General features: G+C 42.4%; 2 protein-coding genes and 1 pseudogene across 2 annotated transcripts in view; 1 reads left to right on the forward strand and 2 right to left on the reverse strand.

Moving 5' to 3' along the window:
- The window catches only part of N4BP2L1 (NEDD4 binding protein 2 like 1), a 25768-nt gene extending 22548 nt beyond the window's left edge, over positions 1-3220 (forward strand). Inside the window, exon 5 of the mRNA XM_032782006.2 lies at positions 370-3220. Within this exon, the coding sequence (XP_032637897.2) occupies positions 370-622 (253 nt within the window). The 3' untranslated portion in view covers positions 623-3220. The remainder of the gene's footprint in view (positions 1-369) is intronic.
- Positions 3221-9849: 6629 nt separating this feature from the next.
- On the reverse strand, positions 9850-12454 carry LOC142046798 (E3 SUMO-protein ligase KIAA1586-like; annotated as a pseudogene).
- Positions 12455-16435: 3981 nt separating this feature from the next.
- The window catches only part of BRCA2 (BRCA2 DNA repair associated), a 77021-nt gene continuing 76065 nt past the window's right edge, over positions 16436-17391 (reverse strand). Inside the window, exon 27 of the mRNA XM_075061645.1 lies at positions 16436-17237. Within this exon, the coding sequence (XP_074917746.1) occupies positions 16596-17237 (642 nt within the window). The 3' untranslated portion in view covers positions 16436-16595. The remainder of the gene's footprint in view (positions 17238-17391) is intronic.

Raw genomic sequence — 17391 nt, forward strand, 5'->3', positions numbered from 1 at the left:
CACCCATGTCTCTGACATCATTAGTAATCAAATAGAGCTACATATAACATTCATAAAAATAATAAAAGATATTGCCCATGTTCTTTGCAGCAGGTTCAGTGGACTTGCCCTTGTTCCACAGGATTCACCTAAAATTACATCCTGGCTGCCCATAAAAATATTTGGGTTACATTTTGCAGTGAAGTGGCCAAAAATAGCTTTGAAAATAAGATTAGCTGAGATATAGCAAAAATGTTAAAGCCTGACCCAGAGGGAAAAGAATTAGTGCATTACTAAACACAGCAGGAGACTTTGCAAATGTAAGAAACTCCATCTGATACATGTAGAGAGCTAAATACTTACATTTTTCTGTTAATTTTAATTCTATAGAAGGAACAGTCATGGTGTCCCAAGAGAAAAAATACAGCGCATGAAAGACCAGTATGAGCATGACATTACATTTCATATCGTGCTTCACTCTGAAACACCAAGCAGAGATGGCAGAAATTCCAGTGGACCCAATGCTGCTCACAACACTGTGGCTTATTCCAGTATGTGTCCAATATTCCCAAACAGAAGAACGCACAGCCGCTACACAAATGAAAGATCATTTAATAGAGGCGGATTCCAGAATGTATTTTAGTTTTTCATAAGGGTTTAAGACTAAAAAATTTTAACTTTTTACTCTCAATTTTTGTATTTTTCTACTAAATCTAAATCAAGAGTTATTACTGTTAATTTACAAGTCTTAAAATATTACTGTAATGTTGTTTTGTCAATTACATAATCCGAGATCACTGAAACCAATATAAACTGTACACACCATCTCTGTCCCAGTACACCCAGTGTTGGCCAATTTTCCTTGTTCAGTCATGTCTTAACCTTCAATTATAAATTTATAAATGTCGGTTTGTCTCTTGCCTGTAAATGATCATGAATATTTCTGGTGCAGTGTAATTATTTCTTCCTGTCTTCCAGGCACATTCTCTCTCCTTCTCCCCTCATATACAGTCTCTCACTAATGCCAATCACTTCTTTCTCCCTAATCGTTCCAAAATCCACCCTTTCTTCATCGTCTCTGTTGCCAAGACACTTGTCCATGTTGTAGTCTTTTTTTAGCTTCTCTACTTTCTCCTGCCTGGCCTGAGTGCTTCTCACCTCTTCCCACCTCAGTTTGACCAATGTAAACGTTCAATTCTTCCATTGGTTTCCTGTCTTCTTACAGGAAATTCACCTTACAAGACTCTACATAACCTTCTTTCTATCTGCATCACTGCTCTTATTACTCATGCTCTTCTCAGTCCTTTCACTTTGCTCCCCACTTTTCCCAAACTGTTTCACAGTCTCTCTTGCTGCCCTTCTACACCTACTCTCTCTATCCTCATCTGCCAACCACCACTTCTCTCCTCATTCAAACATCTTTCAGCAATCCCTCTTCCCTTCATTAATAATCACCCCCTTCCTGCCCTTTTCTTGAACTGTTGTTGTGTATTTGTCTTATACTGTAAGCTCCTTAGGACAGGGAACATATTTTGAAGTGCAATGTAAATTAATGGCATCATATAAAAATTTAAAATAAAACAACAACAACAACAGAAAGAAAAAACAAAGACCTAAATGCTATACTTCCATATTGGGGACATCATAAAACCACCAGAGAACTAGAACAATGTACTAAAGACAACTGAGTCAATTGTCTTGCAACCTTACCTTGAGAAATGACCAAAAATGTTTGTAGTTATTCCTTTGCACATCGTGTTGGTTTTTAAAAGACATTTTATCACAGCACTAAGACAATTCAAGGTATGTTGACATTAAATAATATGACACCTAGATAGTTTGAAGATGCACAGTTTGATTTTCAGAGCAGCTAATATTATTGTCTTGTCCTCTTCTAGTTCCATTTTTGTCTGTTTCATCCCTGTTGCATCTAGTCCAGCGGTTCTCAAACTTTAGCAACCTGAGGATCCTCATTTCGATTTAAAAATTTTCACAGACCCCCAAAACAGCTTCTAATTTTCCCCAGGGGTGCTCAACCACTGCTCACCCCCAGGCCCCGCTCCTACTCCATCCTTTCCCCTAATGTCCCACCCCTGCCCCATCTGCAGAACCCCGTTTGAGAACCGCTGACCTAGTCAATATTGTACAGCTCTTAGCACAATGGGCCCTGATCCTTGATTGGGGCCCATAGGTGCTACTGTAATATAAAACTAATAATTAAATGGGGAATGTGGAAACTTGCCTCTGAAAGTTAGGCTGCAGGGCCATATTTTTAAATGTGGGTGTCTAAATTTGACACCTAAACATGGATTTAGAAACAACATTTTAGGCACACAAATTTGACCCTGAGCAGTTTGCCTTGGGCCTCATGGTTAGCGCTGTCATATTAGACAATATGAAATCTTTTCATTCCTTATCACTCCAGGATGGACAGTTCAAGTACACTGCACTAGTTATGGAGTTATCCAGCATTTGACATTGTGTATCACACAGTATCCATGAGGAACACAACATCCTTTGTACAATATTACTTATAAGAATTTGTGTACAGATAATTGGGCTCTCTCTTGGTGCTTGGGTACTGCACTACACTCTGGTTCCTGCTTTGTGGCACATCTCTTTAGACTTGTTATTGTGTAAAACTTGATTTCTCTGGTAATCTAACTGGAAATGCACATTCTCTGTTTATGTGTTGTAGTATCTATAGACATGAAATCTCTGTCTTGACCTTTGAAAAAGGGTCACAAAAACATTAAAGTAGCCTAAGAATAGTGGGCTTATTTACAACAGAAAAAAAGTATAAACAGGAAAAACAAAAAATTGTTAATGTCATGGTTGGCTTGGTTTGCAAGTTATATTGCTTTTCACTGTGCAAACTATTGGCCAAGCAGAGGGATGGCTTCCCTGTTAGGTAATCAGGAGACAACTCTGGCTTTATAATCAAAATAGATTGTGAACAGAAGAGGATTAAAATACACACATTATTTTCAGATTTATAATAAAGCAAACAAACAAAACCCCACACATTAAAATGCACTGTTTTTCAAGTCACTTAGGAGGCCTCATGTGCTGAGACTCAGGGAGGTTTCGGTGAAGAGGGAGAATTTTGTCCTGATATTTCAAAAACAGCAAGTTAGTCAAAAGGTAGTCAAGCAGAAGAAATCTAAAAAACTTTGTAAGTATGTGAATGTATGGAAGTTTTCTCTGTCTAAACTATGTCAAATAAAAAGATAAAATTGGACCTTTTATTTTCCTTTTTTAAGTGTGAGAAAATAATCTACCTTAAAAACATGCATGACCACACCAAAAAATAAAGAAGAATATATGAGAGTGGTTTGTATATTATAAAGTTTGGGTATTAAGGCATGTGAGCTGAGGAAGCCTTTGCCGAACCACATCATCTCTGTGTCTGTTTACCCATTTATAAAAATGGAGATAATGTTTACCGACCTAACTCACACGGGAGTTGCGAGCATTCACTAGATAACGTCTCTATAGTGCTTTGAGCACACAGAATGACAAAGAACTTTAAGTATGTCATTATGGTGTGGATGAGCACGTTGGTTTAGCTGGTGATATGCTTGATTTCTAGTGATTGCTTTATTAGGAAAGTAGAATTTATTATCTAATCATTTTCTTTCTGCTAACAGCTTCTCTCCTCATTCATCTCTAATGAGTCAATGTGCCACACCTGTGGAATTCAGAGATGACCCAGTGTTGTTGCTGAAAGCCCCAGGACTAAGCCCCGCCATTCAGCTCAGGTCACCAGGATAGTTCTTCCAAAGCTGTAGAAATACTCCAGGAACTGATTATTACCATTAAGACAACAGACTTGATACATCAATGAACCCTAAGACAAAGAGATTCTGTTCCAGTTGTTTATCAGGATGGATTGAATGAGGAGAGGAGCTGCTAGCAGAAAGAAAACCATCAAGTAATAACTTTCTGGTTATGCAGCACAGCTTCTCCTTATTCATCAATAACGGCTGGTAGCGAGCAGCAAATCATAGAGTGGGGAGGACTGGGAAGAAGGAGCAGAGTTTTAAGCATTATTATAGTAGAACAATAGGTAGAAATAGAAGTGTTACTCCATATAAAGCCAGAGTTTTGTAATTTAAACAATTATTTGAGGACAAACCCAATAGCACCTTCCTACCTTAGAAGAGTACTACAGAGAAATGGAAAGCTACTTTGACATCTTTATTATGTGAAGCTCATACACTTTCTCCCCACAATACCACTAGGGTCCTTGTAGACGGACTCTTGATTCCTTCTCCATAAATAGTTCCCTAGATGTTCAGCATGCCAGCTGGGGCAGGATTTTGACATCTTGCTGCAGCAAGTTGCGGCCCTAAGGCCCTGACATTTTGGATGCAATGATCTGAGCAGAGTACAATTGGTGTGTGTTTTCCATATGTTTGAGATATACTTTAATCATTTTCCAAAGGGTGCTAAGAATTAAAACAAATGATGGAAGAACTATTTCCCAGGAGTTGTGGAAAGAAGAATTTACCTTGAACAAAAAGATTTCTGGAACGAAGAGTAACTTTTTCCTCCTGACACCACCTATGTCAGTGTGCCTGACATAGATCAAGGAACTAATTCCAAAACCTGTCTATATTTCACTTAGGGTTAATGTAACTGCTAGCTTCAATTCATACCAGTGCTTGTAAAAACTACTTCATCAAAGCATTTAGTTCAATTTTGCAATAAAAATCAGAATCCAATGAAGACTATTAAATCTGACTTACTGGCTATATACATATTATATTTGGAGATGCAGTCAGCTATTATTCAACAGTGAGGTTCTGGTGGGGAGGGGCTGTCAGGGGGCAAGGGTGTGGAGAAGGGTCAGAGCAGTCAGGGGACAGGGAGCAGGGCGAGTTGGGTAGGGGGTGGAGACCTGGGGGGATAATTAGGTTGGGGAGTCTAGGGGTGGTGGTCAGGAGACAAGGAGCAGGGGGGTTGATGGACCGCACGTTCTGAGGGGGGCAGTCGGGGGCAGGATGTGTGGGGGGGTGTTGGATCGGGGGGACAGCTGTTTTGGGAGGCACAGCCTTCCCTACCTGGCCCCTGCTACAATTTTGCAACCCCAATGTGCGAGGCCAGCTTTAGGAAGTGTGGCGCCCGATTCGAACAGTTTTGACAGGACCCCGGCAGCAATGACTTAAAAAAAAAACCACGTAAAAAAACACGTGGGGCTTACTCACCGGGCGGCGCTCTAAGTCTTCGGTGGCACTTTGGCGGTGGGTCCTTCACTTGCTCTGGGTCTTCGGAGGCACTGAAGGACCCTCCGCCAAAGTGCTGCTGAAGACCCAGAGTGAATGAAGGACCTGCCGCCAAAGACCCAGTAGGGAACCAGTTGTTAAGATTTTGGCAGCTCATCACTGCAATGCACCATTTCCAAAGGCATACAGCTTCTGCACACAGTGTTGGGGACCTTGTACCTCTTTGCCTGTTTATGTAGTAAACCTTAGTGGTGTTGTCCAACATGACGAGGACATGATGAAAACGGAGAGCTGGTAAAAACAAGTGCCATGCCTTTCACACTACCCAAAGTTCCAGGATGTTGATGTGCACCCTGGCTTCGCGAGTGGCCCATGTGCCTTGTGTCATGTGATCTCCCTTGCGGGTGTCCCTGCCATCAAGTGACATGTCCGTTATGACTGTCATGCTTGGGGAAGACGGAAGGAAGGGCATTATAGAGCAAACTTGGCCTGTCCCCCACTGAATGGAAGAGATGACTTCTGGTGGAATGGCAAAAATGGTGTCCCTGGGTTGGTGCACGGGGAAGCAGACTCCCTGTAGCCATAGCTGTAGAAGGCGGAAGCACAGGCGAGCAAAGGCCATGATGTAAGTGCACACTGCCATGTGACCGAGGAGGGAAAGGCAAGTTCTGGCTAGACTGAGGGACTGGTAGACACCAAGGCGATCAGGTCTAGTAAGCTTTGGAACCTATCTGCTGGCAGATAAGTGCGTGCTGAGGCCGTGTCGATGCGTGCTATGAATTCCAGGGACTGGGTAGGGTGCAAAGTCAATTTTTCAACATTGACGTTTACTCCTTGGAAGGAGAGGAGTAGAAGGAGCTGAGATTTTGACTCTTGAGTTTCCTTTCTGGACCGTGCCCCACCAGCAGCCAGTTGTCTAGGTAAGGGAAGATGAAGACTTGACATAAGAGCTGAACCTCTACCACAGAGAAAACCTTTGTGAAGACCTGTGGGGTAGTGGTAAGTCTGAGCGGAAGAATCCTGTATTGGAAATGCTGAGGACCCACCATAAATCTCAGAAACCATTTGTGGGTTCTGTGAATGTCAATATGGAAGTAGGCATCTTGCATAATCAAAAGCAATGAACTACATGACTTTTTCTAGTGATACATGTGGAACTCCAGCTTGTGAATGGAACGGTGGAGGTGTCAGACATCCATGATTGGTCTTCATCACCCTTTCTTCTTGGGTACGAGAAAATAGTTGGAATAGAAGTCTGTGCCTGATAGGCTGCAGGGACTGGATCCACTGCTCTTCTCTCCAGGAGGGAGTCCATTTCTAGAGTAAGCATACTGTCATGAAAGTGATCTTTGGGCCACGATTGGGGCAGAAGATGTGGAGGAGATCACACCACAAACGATGGTATAGCCATGTCGAATGACATCCAAGACCTACTTGTCCATTATCGCTCTCCATGCTGGCAGAAAGAGTTTGAGATGAACCTCAAAAGGGGCGGCTGGAAAGAGAGTTGAGGTGCAAAGAGGCTAAGTGCTCTCTAGTTGCACTCAGAAATATCACTTACATCAGGGGTAGGCAACCTATGGCACGGGTACCGAAGGCGGCACGTGTGCAGATTTTCAGTGGCACTCACACTGCCTGGGTCCTGGCCACCAGTCCAGGGGGCTCTGCATTTTAATTTAATTTTAAATGAAGCTTCTTAAACATTTTAAAAGCCTTATTTACTTTACATACAACAATAGTTTAGTTCTATATTATAGAACTTATAAAAAGAGATCTTCTAAAAATGTTAAAATGTATTACTGGCACATGAAACCTTAAATTAGAGTGAATAAATGAAGACTCAGCACACCACTTCTGAAAGGTTGCCGACCCCTGACTTACATGAAGACTGAGTGTCTTGTGTGGAGGACTGCACCATTGGAACAGGCAGACAGCACAGACGCCGACTCCATGGATGTTCTGGGGCTGGAGCACCCACAGGGAAAAAATGGTGAGTGCACTCCCCTATCATCTGTCCTCCATCCCTAGTGCCTGCCCACTGGTAGGCCCTGTAGATCAGTGCCTCCCACTCCATCCCCACACCTCTCACCCATCATGAACAGCTGTTTTTCGGAGTGCAGGGAGGCTAGGGCTGTGAAGAGACAGGGTGTGGGTGGAGCCTTGGGAGAAGGAGTGGCATGGGGGCAGGGCCTGGGGCAGAGCCAGGGGTCAACAACCCCCTGGCAGTTTGAAAAGTCGGCACCTGTGGCAGATAGGGTCTGTGAACCTTTGGGTGTTCCTGTGGAGGCACGTAGGCTTGGTGATAGAAATGGGAAGACCTGTAGCATTGTGTATGCAGCAGATGGTAGAATTTCTGCTTTGATGCTGGCGTATATATGCCTAAGGAACACAGGGTGGCTCTGGAGTCTTTTAGTGAGTTCAAGGAATCATCAATCTTCTGATTCAATTATGTTCTCTACCCCCCAGGGAAACCTAAGGAAGGCAATCAGTATTCCCTCTCTTCATGACAATTCCAGTCGCCAATATGCACGAGGACATGTTTGCTGAATCAACTGCAGCCTTAAGTATGGACTTAGCAATCAACTTGTTTGCCTCTAAAATAGCTTGGAATCAGGCACGATCCTGTTGAGGTAGCTTATCTGCCAAATCTACTATCTGTCCATAGTTTACAAAGTCATATTTGGCCATCAGTGCCCAGCAGCTCGAGATCCAGAACTGGAAGTGAGCCGAGAAGACTTTTCAACTTATAAGGTCTAACCTCTTGCCCTCATCAGCAGGTGTGGAGTGTGAATGTTGTTGTTTAGCCTGCTCCGTAGCAACCTGAATCACTAGGGCACTGGGCAGAGGATGTGAGAACAGAAACTCAGACCCCTTGCAGGGGGACATAGTATCTCTTTCCCACCCTTTTCAGAATGGGGGCACACATGGCTCAGGTAAACCACATGGTGTGTGCTGGTTGTAGAATGGCATCATTCATTGGTAGGGCCACCCTGGCTGGCAACAATGTGTGCAAAACCTAGTTGTTGGTGTTGACCATCCTGTACCTCTTCCAGTGGGTTCTGAATAGTGTTAGGTATCCTCTGTAGCAGCTCTTGAAACTGACAATAGTTGTCTGGAGGAGAAGAGGGCGTCAATGACACAGCCATATGCGGGGATGACAAGGGAAACCTCTCCAGATCTGTCAGGGCTGGGCTGATTGGTGCATCATCTAACCCTGGTTCTGAACATCTATTTGATGAATGATGGGGCAATGAAACAGAGGACTCCTCCCATGTTGAATGAGACTGTTCAGAAGGTGAATATTGGGGGCCACAAGCTCCAATATGGCCAACACGGTTGATCCTGCTGTTGCAGTGGTGGTGCCCAAGGAGTTGAGTACCAGTGACTCCTGGGCTTAGGTAAGGGAGGGTATTGCCACGGTGCTGTCGGAACTCTCTGATAGTTATGTCTTTGGAATGGAAGCAGCAGACCATGCATAACATCCGGATCCTCAGATTCAGAGGAATCAGTGTCCTGTACAAATGGCGGTGCTGACAGAATGTGGTGTATGTAGGAACCACGTCCAGTAGGTGGTGGATCCAAGACACTAGATGGAGCTCTCAATAGGTGAGAGTATCGGAACACACAGAGACCTCATCCTTTCCAGAGAGAACAGCCCAGGAGCACTTCCAAGTCTCCCTGCGTCAATGATACCTGATCTACAGATGGAACTAGGGCAAGCAAGGAGATCTGTCTCAGGACTGACGACTCATAGGACACCAGCGGACCTGATGCAGGAAGGGTCTGGGACTGGCAGATCTGGCGATGTGACTTTTTCCTCACTCTTGTGGGCCTTGGAATGCAGTGCTACTCCATGGCTGGAACTTGTAGATTGCATGGGTTCTTTCTTAGACCTGGAGGAAGACTTACTGTCATGCTTATGCGCATGCTTCCATGGCTCATGGCTAGGCCCCAGGACAGGGTCTGCAGCACTGGTACCGGTAGAGCTGTACTGAGTGTGGAATACAATAGGGACAGTGTTTCCTCTAATTTTTGACAGGCCGTGTGTGCAGAATATTTCTTCTGTGCAAATTTTTGAAGCTGAGTTCAAATTTGTGTGCCATGAGGCAAATGCGTCCAAGTGAGTAAAATGCTTATACATTTAAAAAGTGTTAATTTGCAATTTGTGATAATAGTTTTACTCCATGTTATTTTATAAATGTCATTTTTAAATAGTTAGAAAAAGGAAATTTAACCATTTTTCATGAAGCAAAAGTTAGTTTGAAGTATTACGCTATATGATTTTTTTTTATAGACAATCACAAGCATACATCAAGCACATATTAATCATGATCATTATCAGTCCATAGGCTTCTGCCTGTTGGTGTCCATTTTCACCTTTCATTCTGTACACGTCTGAAAAGATTCTGATAAACATATAATAAAGACAATTTAATAAGTATGCATTATGTCAGTTTATATGGGTTTTCAGACAGAGACATCATAAGTAAAAAAAAAAAAATGTTTGTGTTTTAAATTTAAAATTTTCCTAAAAAGTATCAATAAATGATTATCAGCCAAGAAGAAGATATGTAATTAGAAATGCAATTTAACTTCCTTATTGGCTGAAATGTCAAAGACTGCTAAACTACCTTACTGTTTTTCCACATAATCTTAGACTCATAGGAGTGGAAGGGACCTCGAGAGGTCATCTAGTCCAGTCCCCTGTACTCATGGCAGGACTAAGTATTACCTAGACCATCTCTGATAGGTGTTTGTCTAACCTGCTCTTAAAAAATCTCCAATGATGGAGATTCCACAGCCTCCCTAAGCAATTTATTCCAGTGCTTAAAAACCCTGACAGTTTTTAATTTGCCCATTCAATGTAAACTCTGTCCAGATCTATCAGTCCTCCATCCAGCCGGTAACTCTTAATACACATCAGCATGTCCAAATGATCTACTTGTAAACGATTCCTTAGTTTGTTTTTTAGAGTGCTCATTAAACTAAAGCCATGCTCGCAGTCACTTGATGCTAGGAATGTTCCTCCAATATCCATCAACTTTGCAAGATCCTGAAATTGTTTGTTCTGGTGAGCAAATGTCACCATATTCAGGAAACTTAAAACCAATTGGCTTTTGATTCTTTCAGCTACTGCAAATCTGAAGTCATTGTACCGACTCACTATGACAATCTCTTCAGCAAGTAAGTCTTTGTATTTTGAACATAGGGATTTGACCTGATGAATTCCAAAATTGAAGTCACACTTAACTATTGCTGCATAATCAAAAGCGGACCATGCCTGAACTTCATCCTCTGGAAACCTTTCTGCCAAAAATTTGCACACAAGATGTTTATGAAAGTTATTGTGGATCTGGTATCAATTTCATTATTTTCTTGAGCACTCATATCTAAGAGAGCCTTAACTTTGTCACTCCGTAAGACAATCTCCAAGATACTGTCTTCTGATCTTGTTCAGTTTACCTCGGGCAAGATGAAATGCTTCAGGAGGTGTAAGGCCCCGTTTTGGGAGCAGCGTGGATAGCGAAGCCAGCTCCAACAAAATATCTTTAAAAACTTCTAATGTTATTTGGTATTCCATGGTATTCAGCTTTTTGTTGCAGTATTTAGAAACTGGATCAGTATCTTTGTCTTCCTCAGAATATTCCAGAAGAGGATTATAGTTGCGAATAATTGCTCAAAGTGTCTAGATAACCAGCGCACTACACTGAGTGGCCTGAAAGCCACTGACTCACATTCAGAAGCATCCACTATTTCCTGAAATTTGCATTTCTCCTGGATGACCGACAGAACACCGTGTAGACACTTCTCATTAAGGTTTTGATATCTCTCATCAGCTTGACCTATTTCCATGCATCGCAATCCCCAAGTCTTCCCACTGTGCAATGCAATGTTGCTGGACTAAGTGTGGAATATCATGTTCCATGCCATTGAGTTTGCCCAACATCACGAAGGCACCATCAGATGTGATCACCACCATTTTCATTAGATCAAGTTGATGTTTTATAAAAAACTCTTTGATTGCAGACTCTATTTAAACAGCATCACATTCTTGCAATCATAATAGTCCTCCAAACGAAGTTTTATAGTCTGTGGAATTTATGGATCTATATTTAAAGTAGAGTATCAAGTATCTGTTAATGGATATATCAGTGCTTTCATCAACAGCTAGAGCAGGGGTCGGCAACCTCTGGCACGTGGCTCGCCAAGCTAAGCACCCTGGCGGGCTGGGCCAGTTTGTTTACCTGCCACATTGGCAGGTTTGGCCAATCGCGGCTCCCACTGGTTGCGGTTCACCACTCTAGGCCAATGGGGGCCGCAGGAAACTGCGGCCAGCACAGCCCTTGCCCGCACCGCTGCCCATAGCCTCCATTGGCCTGGGACAGCGAACCGCAGCCAGTGGGATCTGCAATCGAACCTGCCGACGCAGCAGGTAAACAAATTGGCCCAGCCCACCAGAGTGCTTACCCGGTGAGCCGCGTGCCATAGGTTGCTGACCCCTGAGCTAGAGTATGAAACATTTCCGATGCTATTTCGTGCATGAGGTAATTTTGGACAATACAGTTGATAATTTCAAGAAATTCAAAAGCATAATTTTTACTTCTCCAGCTTGCTGGTATGTGCATATAATTTTCCATATGGTCATGAATATCCTGAAGAGAAAGCACTGAGCTGTTCATTTTAGTAGCCAACAGCACACAGTCAATAAGTACCTTGATTTCTTCTGGGTTTGAGCGCTTGCGTTCAAGATTAATTTGTCTCCTCTGCTTTTCAGCCGGACTTTCAAGATTCATGCTAAGCAATTTGCTCCGTAAGGAAGAGTTTTTGTTTCTAAGGCCCCATCTACATGACGCGTGAAAATCGATTTTAGATACGCAATTTCAGCTACGAGAATAGCGTAGCTGAAATCGAATATCTAAAATCGAGTTACTCACCCGTCTTCACCGCGCCGAATCGATGTGCGCGGCTCGCCATGTCGAATCCGGAACTCCGTTTGTTTTGGTGGAGTTCCGGAATCGATGTAAGCGCGCTCTGGGTTCGATATATCCCCGTCTAGACGAGACGCGATATATCGAATTCCGAGCTTTCGATTTTAACGCGCCGAAATGGCGCGTCGTATAGACGTGGCCTAAGTCTTGTTACACCATCTATATGAGACTTACTTGGCAGATGACACTTTAAGAAATCCAACTTCCATACATCATTCCACATTCTTCCTGTTGAAAATTCTCCAGAAGTTCTGGCATCTCGACAATATACACAAACCACTCCGTTGTCCTCATCATATGTGAATATTTCACGAAGTTTAACAAGCATTACATTATGTGACTTTGGTGTAACCATCTCTATAGTCTCATCCAGCCATCCAGATTTAAATGAAGTTGCTGTTCTTTTACCCTTTAGACCTCTAGACAGTGGCATTTTGGGACTGATTTTTCACCAAATTGGTTTATTTAAAATTAATACTTTTATTATATGGCTACTATTGCAATGCGCTTAATAGCTGACTTGACAAAAGGGCAAATGGGAGATCATTCAGATCAGGATACTGGAAGTTTGTGCAGAGCAAAAAAACACTGCTAAAAACGCAGGAAAATGGTAAAACATCACAAGTAAATGTATGACGTTCAATGCCTTTGAAAGATTTTAATCACGAAAACGACACTTACCTTTGTTCATTTCTAGGAAATCTTTGCAGTTCCTTAGCAACTACGGCCAGGCATTTTGACTTATTCGCATGTACTTGAGTTTGTACCCAGCCAAATAAACAGACTACAAGATGCGTGGGTCCTGACCATCAGCATTTCGAACGTGGAACGTTGATCATGTCGGGACGGTCGGGACCCTCACATCTCCTTGTAGTCTGTTCGTTTGGCTGGGAACAAACTCAAGTATGTGTGAATACATCAAAGTGCCTGTCTGTAGTTGCGAACAATATCAAAAGTTGTCCGTAAATGATATTTCGGCCTGGCTCCGATGTAGTATTTCATTTTTTATGCACGCAGTGTTTTGCCGTGTGTGTGGGGTTTAGGATTTGTGTGCACGAGCACAGTTTAGAGGGAACAGTGAATAGGGACCATCACTTAAAGAACTTTTTGTCTCTCTCACCAACAGAAATTGGTTCAATAAAAGGTGTTAACTCACCCTCCTTGTCTTTCCAAGATCAATGACTGAAATTTTCTGGTTGAGTTTTGTCTGGAAACCAAAATGGATCAACACGACTAATGGAGAAATTCTTTTCTTTTGATGCCCAGGCTAACTGTAGATCATGTAGGTCTGATTAAAGGAGGAGTCCCTGCTTCAAGAGGTCTGGTCTTTTCCAACAGTGCAATGGAGGTTCCTTGACTGTCTATCAAGTCCAACAGGATCATTCTGCAGCTGCCTGAAATCTGAGCCACTTTCCCTGGGGAAAGACCCTTAAGCATAATTCCCATTACACTGCAGCCTAAAGTAGGGCTTCATAGGAATAATAGGCTACCGGGCGGTGAGAAAGAGGTGGTGAGCTTGATACAAGACAACAGTGAGACTGTTGGTGTGCTGATACCACTGTCTATCATGTTGACCGATATATGTCTAATTCTTTCCTTGCAGTCCTCCTTCAGTCTACATCCATCTGTGATCTTTTGTCTTGTACTTAGATTGTAAGCTCTTTGGGATATGGATTGTCTTTTTTGTCCCATGTATGTACTGAGCCTAACACAACGGGATCCTGGTCCATGACTAAAGCTTACCAGAGCTATGGTAATAATTAATAATAATAATACAGAACATTGTGAAAGAGGCTCTGTGTACTAGCAAAACCTCAGCAAACACTTCTTCAAGGGGAGGGAAGGCAAGGTACGAGTTTAACCTCTGATTTTTATACCACTTGTTCATTATCACTACAAATGGCTATTATGACGGGGATGATTGCTTTTGCCTTTTTTGGGATCCAGAGTCTCTGGAGTTTGCAAGATGTAGCCCCAAGCTTCATAAGAACCCCCCTGTTCATAATGAGAGGAAAGGGAGCTGCATACAAACCCTGGTTCTTTTCCCATGGAGCTGAGAATGCCCCTTTCCCCCCCACTCCCCATACTTTGGTATCATTAAGAGAGAAGACAGCTTTGGATTCCTTCAGGAATTTTCTTCCCCTGACCCAGGGACTTACCCTCTGATCTGCTGGCCAGATGGTATCCTCCTTAGATTCTCTCCTCAGAATGCTCAGAAGGTCCTTATTGGAGTTGCGCTTCTCAGGAGAGTAGGTGCTGATCCAACTCTGAGCCCTATGCTCTGGCAGTGAGAGTACTGGCTGGCTGTGAACAGGCAGAGCCGAATTCACCGACTGTAGAGCCTGTGAAGGCTGCCCCACTTTGAGAATGCTGCTTAGATTTATTCCAGTATTTGCAGGACAGCTCTGCTATGCAGGAATTCAGAAGGGAGGTGCAGCAGTGGTGGATCTGGGTGGTTGAAACAACCATGCTGCTAGATACCTAATTCAGGGGAGGAGAAGGAAGAAAGATTGTAAATTGCTACTGCATAAAAACAAATAAAAATTAAAATTATAAATCAAAATGATCAGGAGAAACTGAACCACCAACTTGTGCAGCTAGAGGCAGATCTGATAGTTTGAGCTGAAATGTAGGGCTTAGTCCAGGAGCTTCCAGCAACACTGGACTACCTCTGAATTTCACAGGTACAAGCATTAAGCATTAACCCGTTAGTGATGAATAAACATAGAAGCTGTGCTTAGAACAGCTTTTACCTTCATATCTGAACACCTTAAGGAATCTTTAAAAAGTAGAGGAATGGGGAGTGTTGGGCAGGAGGCAGTACTGAGTTATTTTGGTGCACAGACCTGGAGGAAGAAGGGAGGACAGCAGGAATTGAGGAACTGGATTAGAACAGAAGAGGCATGGCATAGAATGATTGTGGACATGGAAGGGCAGAGGGGATGGTGAGCAGCATAGAAGGAGAAGTATCAGTGTTTGTGCAAGTAGACATGGAAGGGTGGTGAGGGTAAGTAGGTGGCATGGAGGAAGAAGCAGCAATGTTTGTGTAGGGGAGCTCGGCTTTCCATAGCGGTCACTGAAGGAGAGAAGATGTTTTATGGGGAAAGTGGTTTTTCTGTTGCGTGGGGAGAAGCAGGTTTGTGTTGAGACAAACCTCGAACATTATGCTACAGAGGATCTCCACTCTACCACTTATAAATAATTCCGAAGCGAGAGCCAGATACTCATTAGGGACAAAAAACCGGGAAAAAGTGTGCAACAGCAGTATTAGTGAGTCAGTGGTGAGTCCTTTTACACCCCACCATGTTCCCTATAGTCCTCCTTTAAGCATGACAACAACAGGAGTCCCAGTCCAACTTGCTAATGTTGGTCATAGCGGGTCTCTGCAGGAGGTTTGCCAGAGCTGCTAGCTTAATTTTTCAGACAATCCTTATGCCTTCTTGCCAACAGGATATGGTGGGAGGAAGGCAGCTGACAAGGAAAAGCTGCAGTCAGACAGGTAGCCCTAGCCAGGGAGGCAGTTTCTCCCTCGAGTGAATCTTTGTGATTTGTTATGGGGAAATCAAGCTCTGACAAACCTCACTTGGTATGTACAACTGGAACTAAAATAAAAGTGGCCAGTAAAAATATGTGTTCAACTTTGGAGTTGAAGGATATGTTCCAGGCAAGTGAATTTGACTGTTTACATGTTATAAATAAATGAAGAAGATTTGGGCCCCTTTCATGATGTTACAGTTCTAGGTGATATCTTCATCCAACAACTACCAAGAAAACACGTGTTCTACCTACTTGAGGGTCTGATAATCCTTTCACAGCAGATGTCAGATTTTCCTATCAATTGATACATCAAAACTATGGCTGCCTTTTGACATCTTAACACTAGAGAAGTACAGAAAAGTTAAGGACATTAACTCTGTTGGAAATAGTGTCTTACAATTTACCTCTATTGCACTATGATGAGTCCAACGATATCTCTGGGATTCTAGATTCAACAGTTAAATACTGTAAATACATTCTAATGACTTCCCAGATAACCCAAGAAAGTGAGAAAAGCCAACAGTTTAATTTCAAATAAATATTCTATTCTACTTTATCAATACATCAGGTTCAAAATACGGGTTCACAACTAAATGTTGGCAGACCTTTAACTACATCATTGTGAGCAGTGCTGCTGTAATATACTGGTATGAAGGAGATCTTAATGGATAAAAATTGCACCATTCTTGTTCAGCTCTAAGGTTTTCTATTCCATAGAGTAAACTCTATTTATTAAACCTTTGTTTTTGCAATATAGATGTGCATTATTAAATACAATTAGGTACTGTATAAATGTTTACAATGTGCAAAGAGTAAAAAAATCACTTAAATATGAAGTATATACAGTATTGTACATATGCATTTAGTTGCATTTTCGCTTTGTTAGCCTTTGTAGCTTCTTTTGGATTACTAATAAGCCCTCAGTTTCCCTTGTGTCTTTCCCAGGAGCCTCAGTTCCTTCAGTACTCTTTCGTGAAGTTTTTGTTTCCGCAGCAGACTTAGGAGAATTATTTTTGAGTAAAAGGTGATCTGATGAATCATTGGATATTGCACTGGCGGATTCATCCACACAATCCATCTTCTTTTCTTCTGGCAAACTATACAAGAGCACTTGTGTATTTATCATTGCAAGTTCTTCATCAGCAACCAAGTCATTCTCAGGAAGAGGGCCAGTTTCATTTGTCCTTTTAAAGGGGTTGATATGACCAGAGTTAGGATTTATTCTCTTCAGTGATTTGTTAAACTGGACACCAGAGCTTTTCGGTGGCTGAAAAGCCTTTTTCAAAGATGTTGAAACAAATAAATTGATTGGTGTCACTGGAGGAGGGGAAGGTATTTTACAGAGTAGGTCCAGAGCTTTTCTTTTTTTGCGGTTCTTGGGGGGTTCTTCACTATAAGAAGTATGTGGGGTCATTTGTTTTGAGCCTTGTGGAACAAGTTTCAGGTCATGCTTGCTGGCTGGCAAAGACCTCTGAGATTTTATTTTGCTATTAGGAGAGGAAATCTAGTTAAAAAGAAGAAAAAGTTTTAATATTGAGTCAAACACCTTATTTTATTTAATTTCCTATTATTTTCACATACAATAGAAAATTGGACAAACAATACTGTGCCACCATTTATGTCTGAGCACATTAGTCAATCTTCTGGTGGCTAGCAAT

This window comes from Chelonoidis abingdonii, chromosome 1 (assembly GCF_003597395.2).
Source record: "Chelonoidis abingdonii isolate Lonesome George chromosome 1, CheloAbing_2.0, whole genome shotgun sequence".
Lineage (NCBI taxonomy): Eukaryota > Metazoa > Chordata > Testudines > Testudinidae > Chelonoidis > Chelonoidis abingdonii.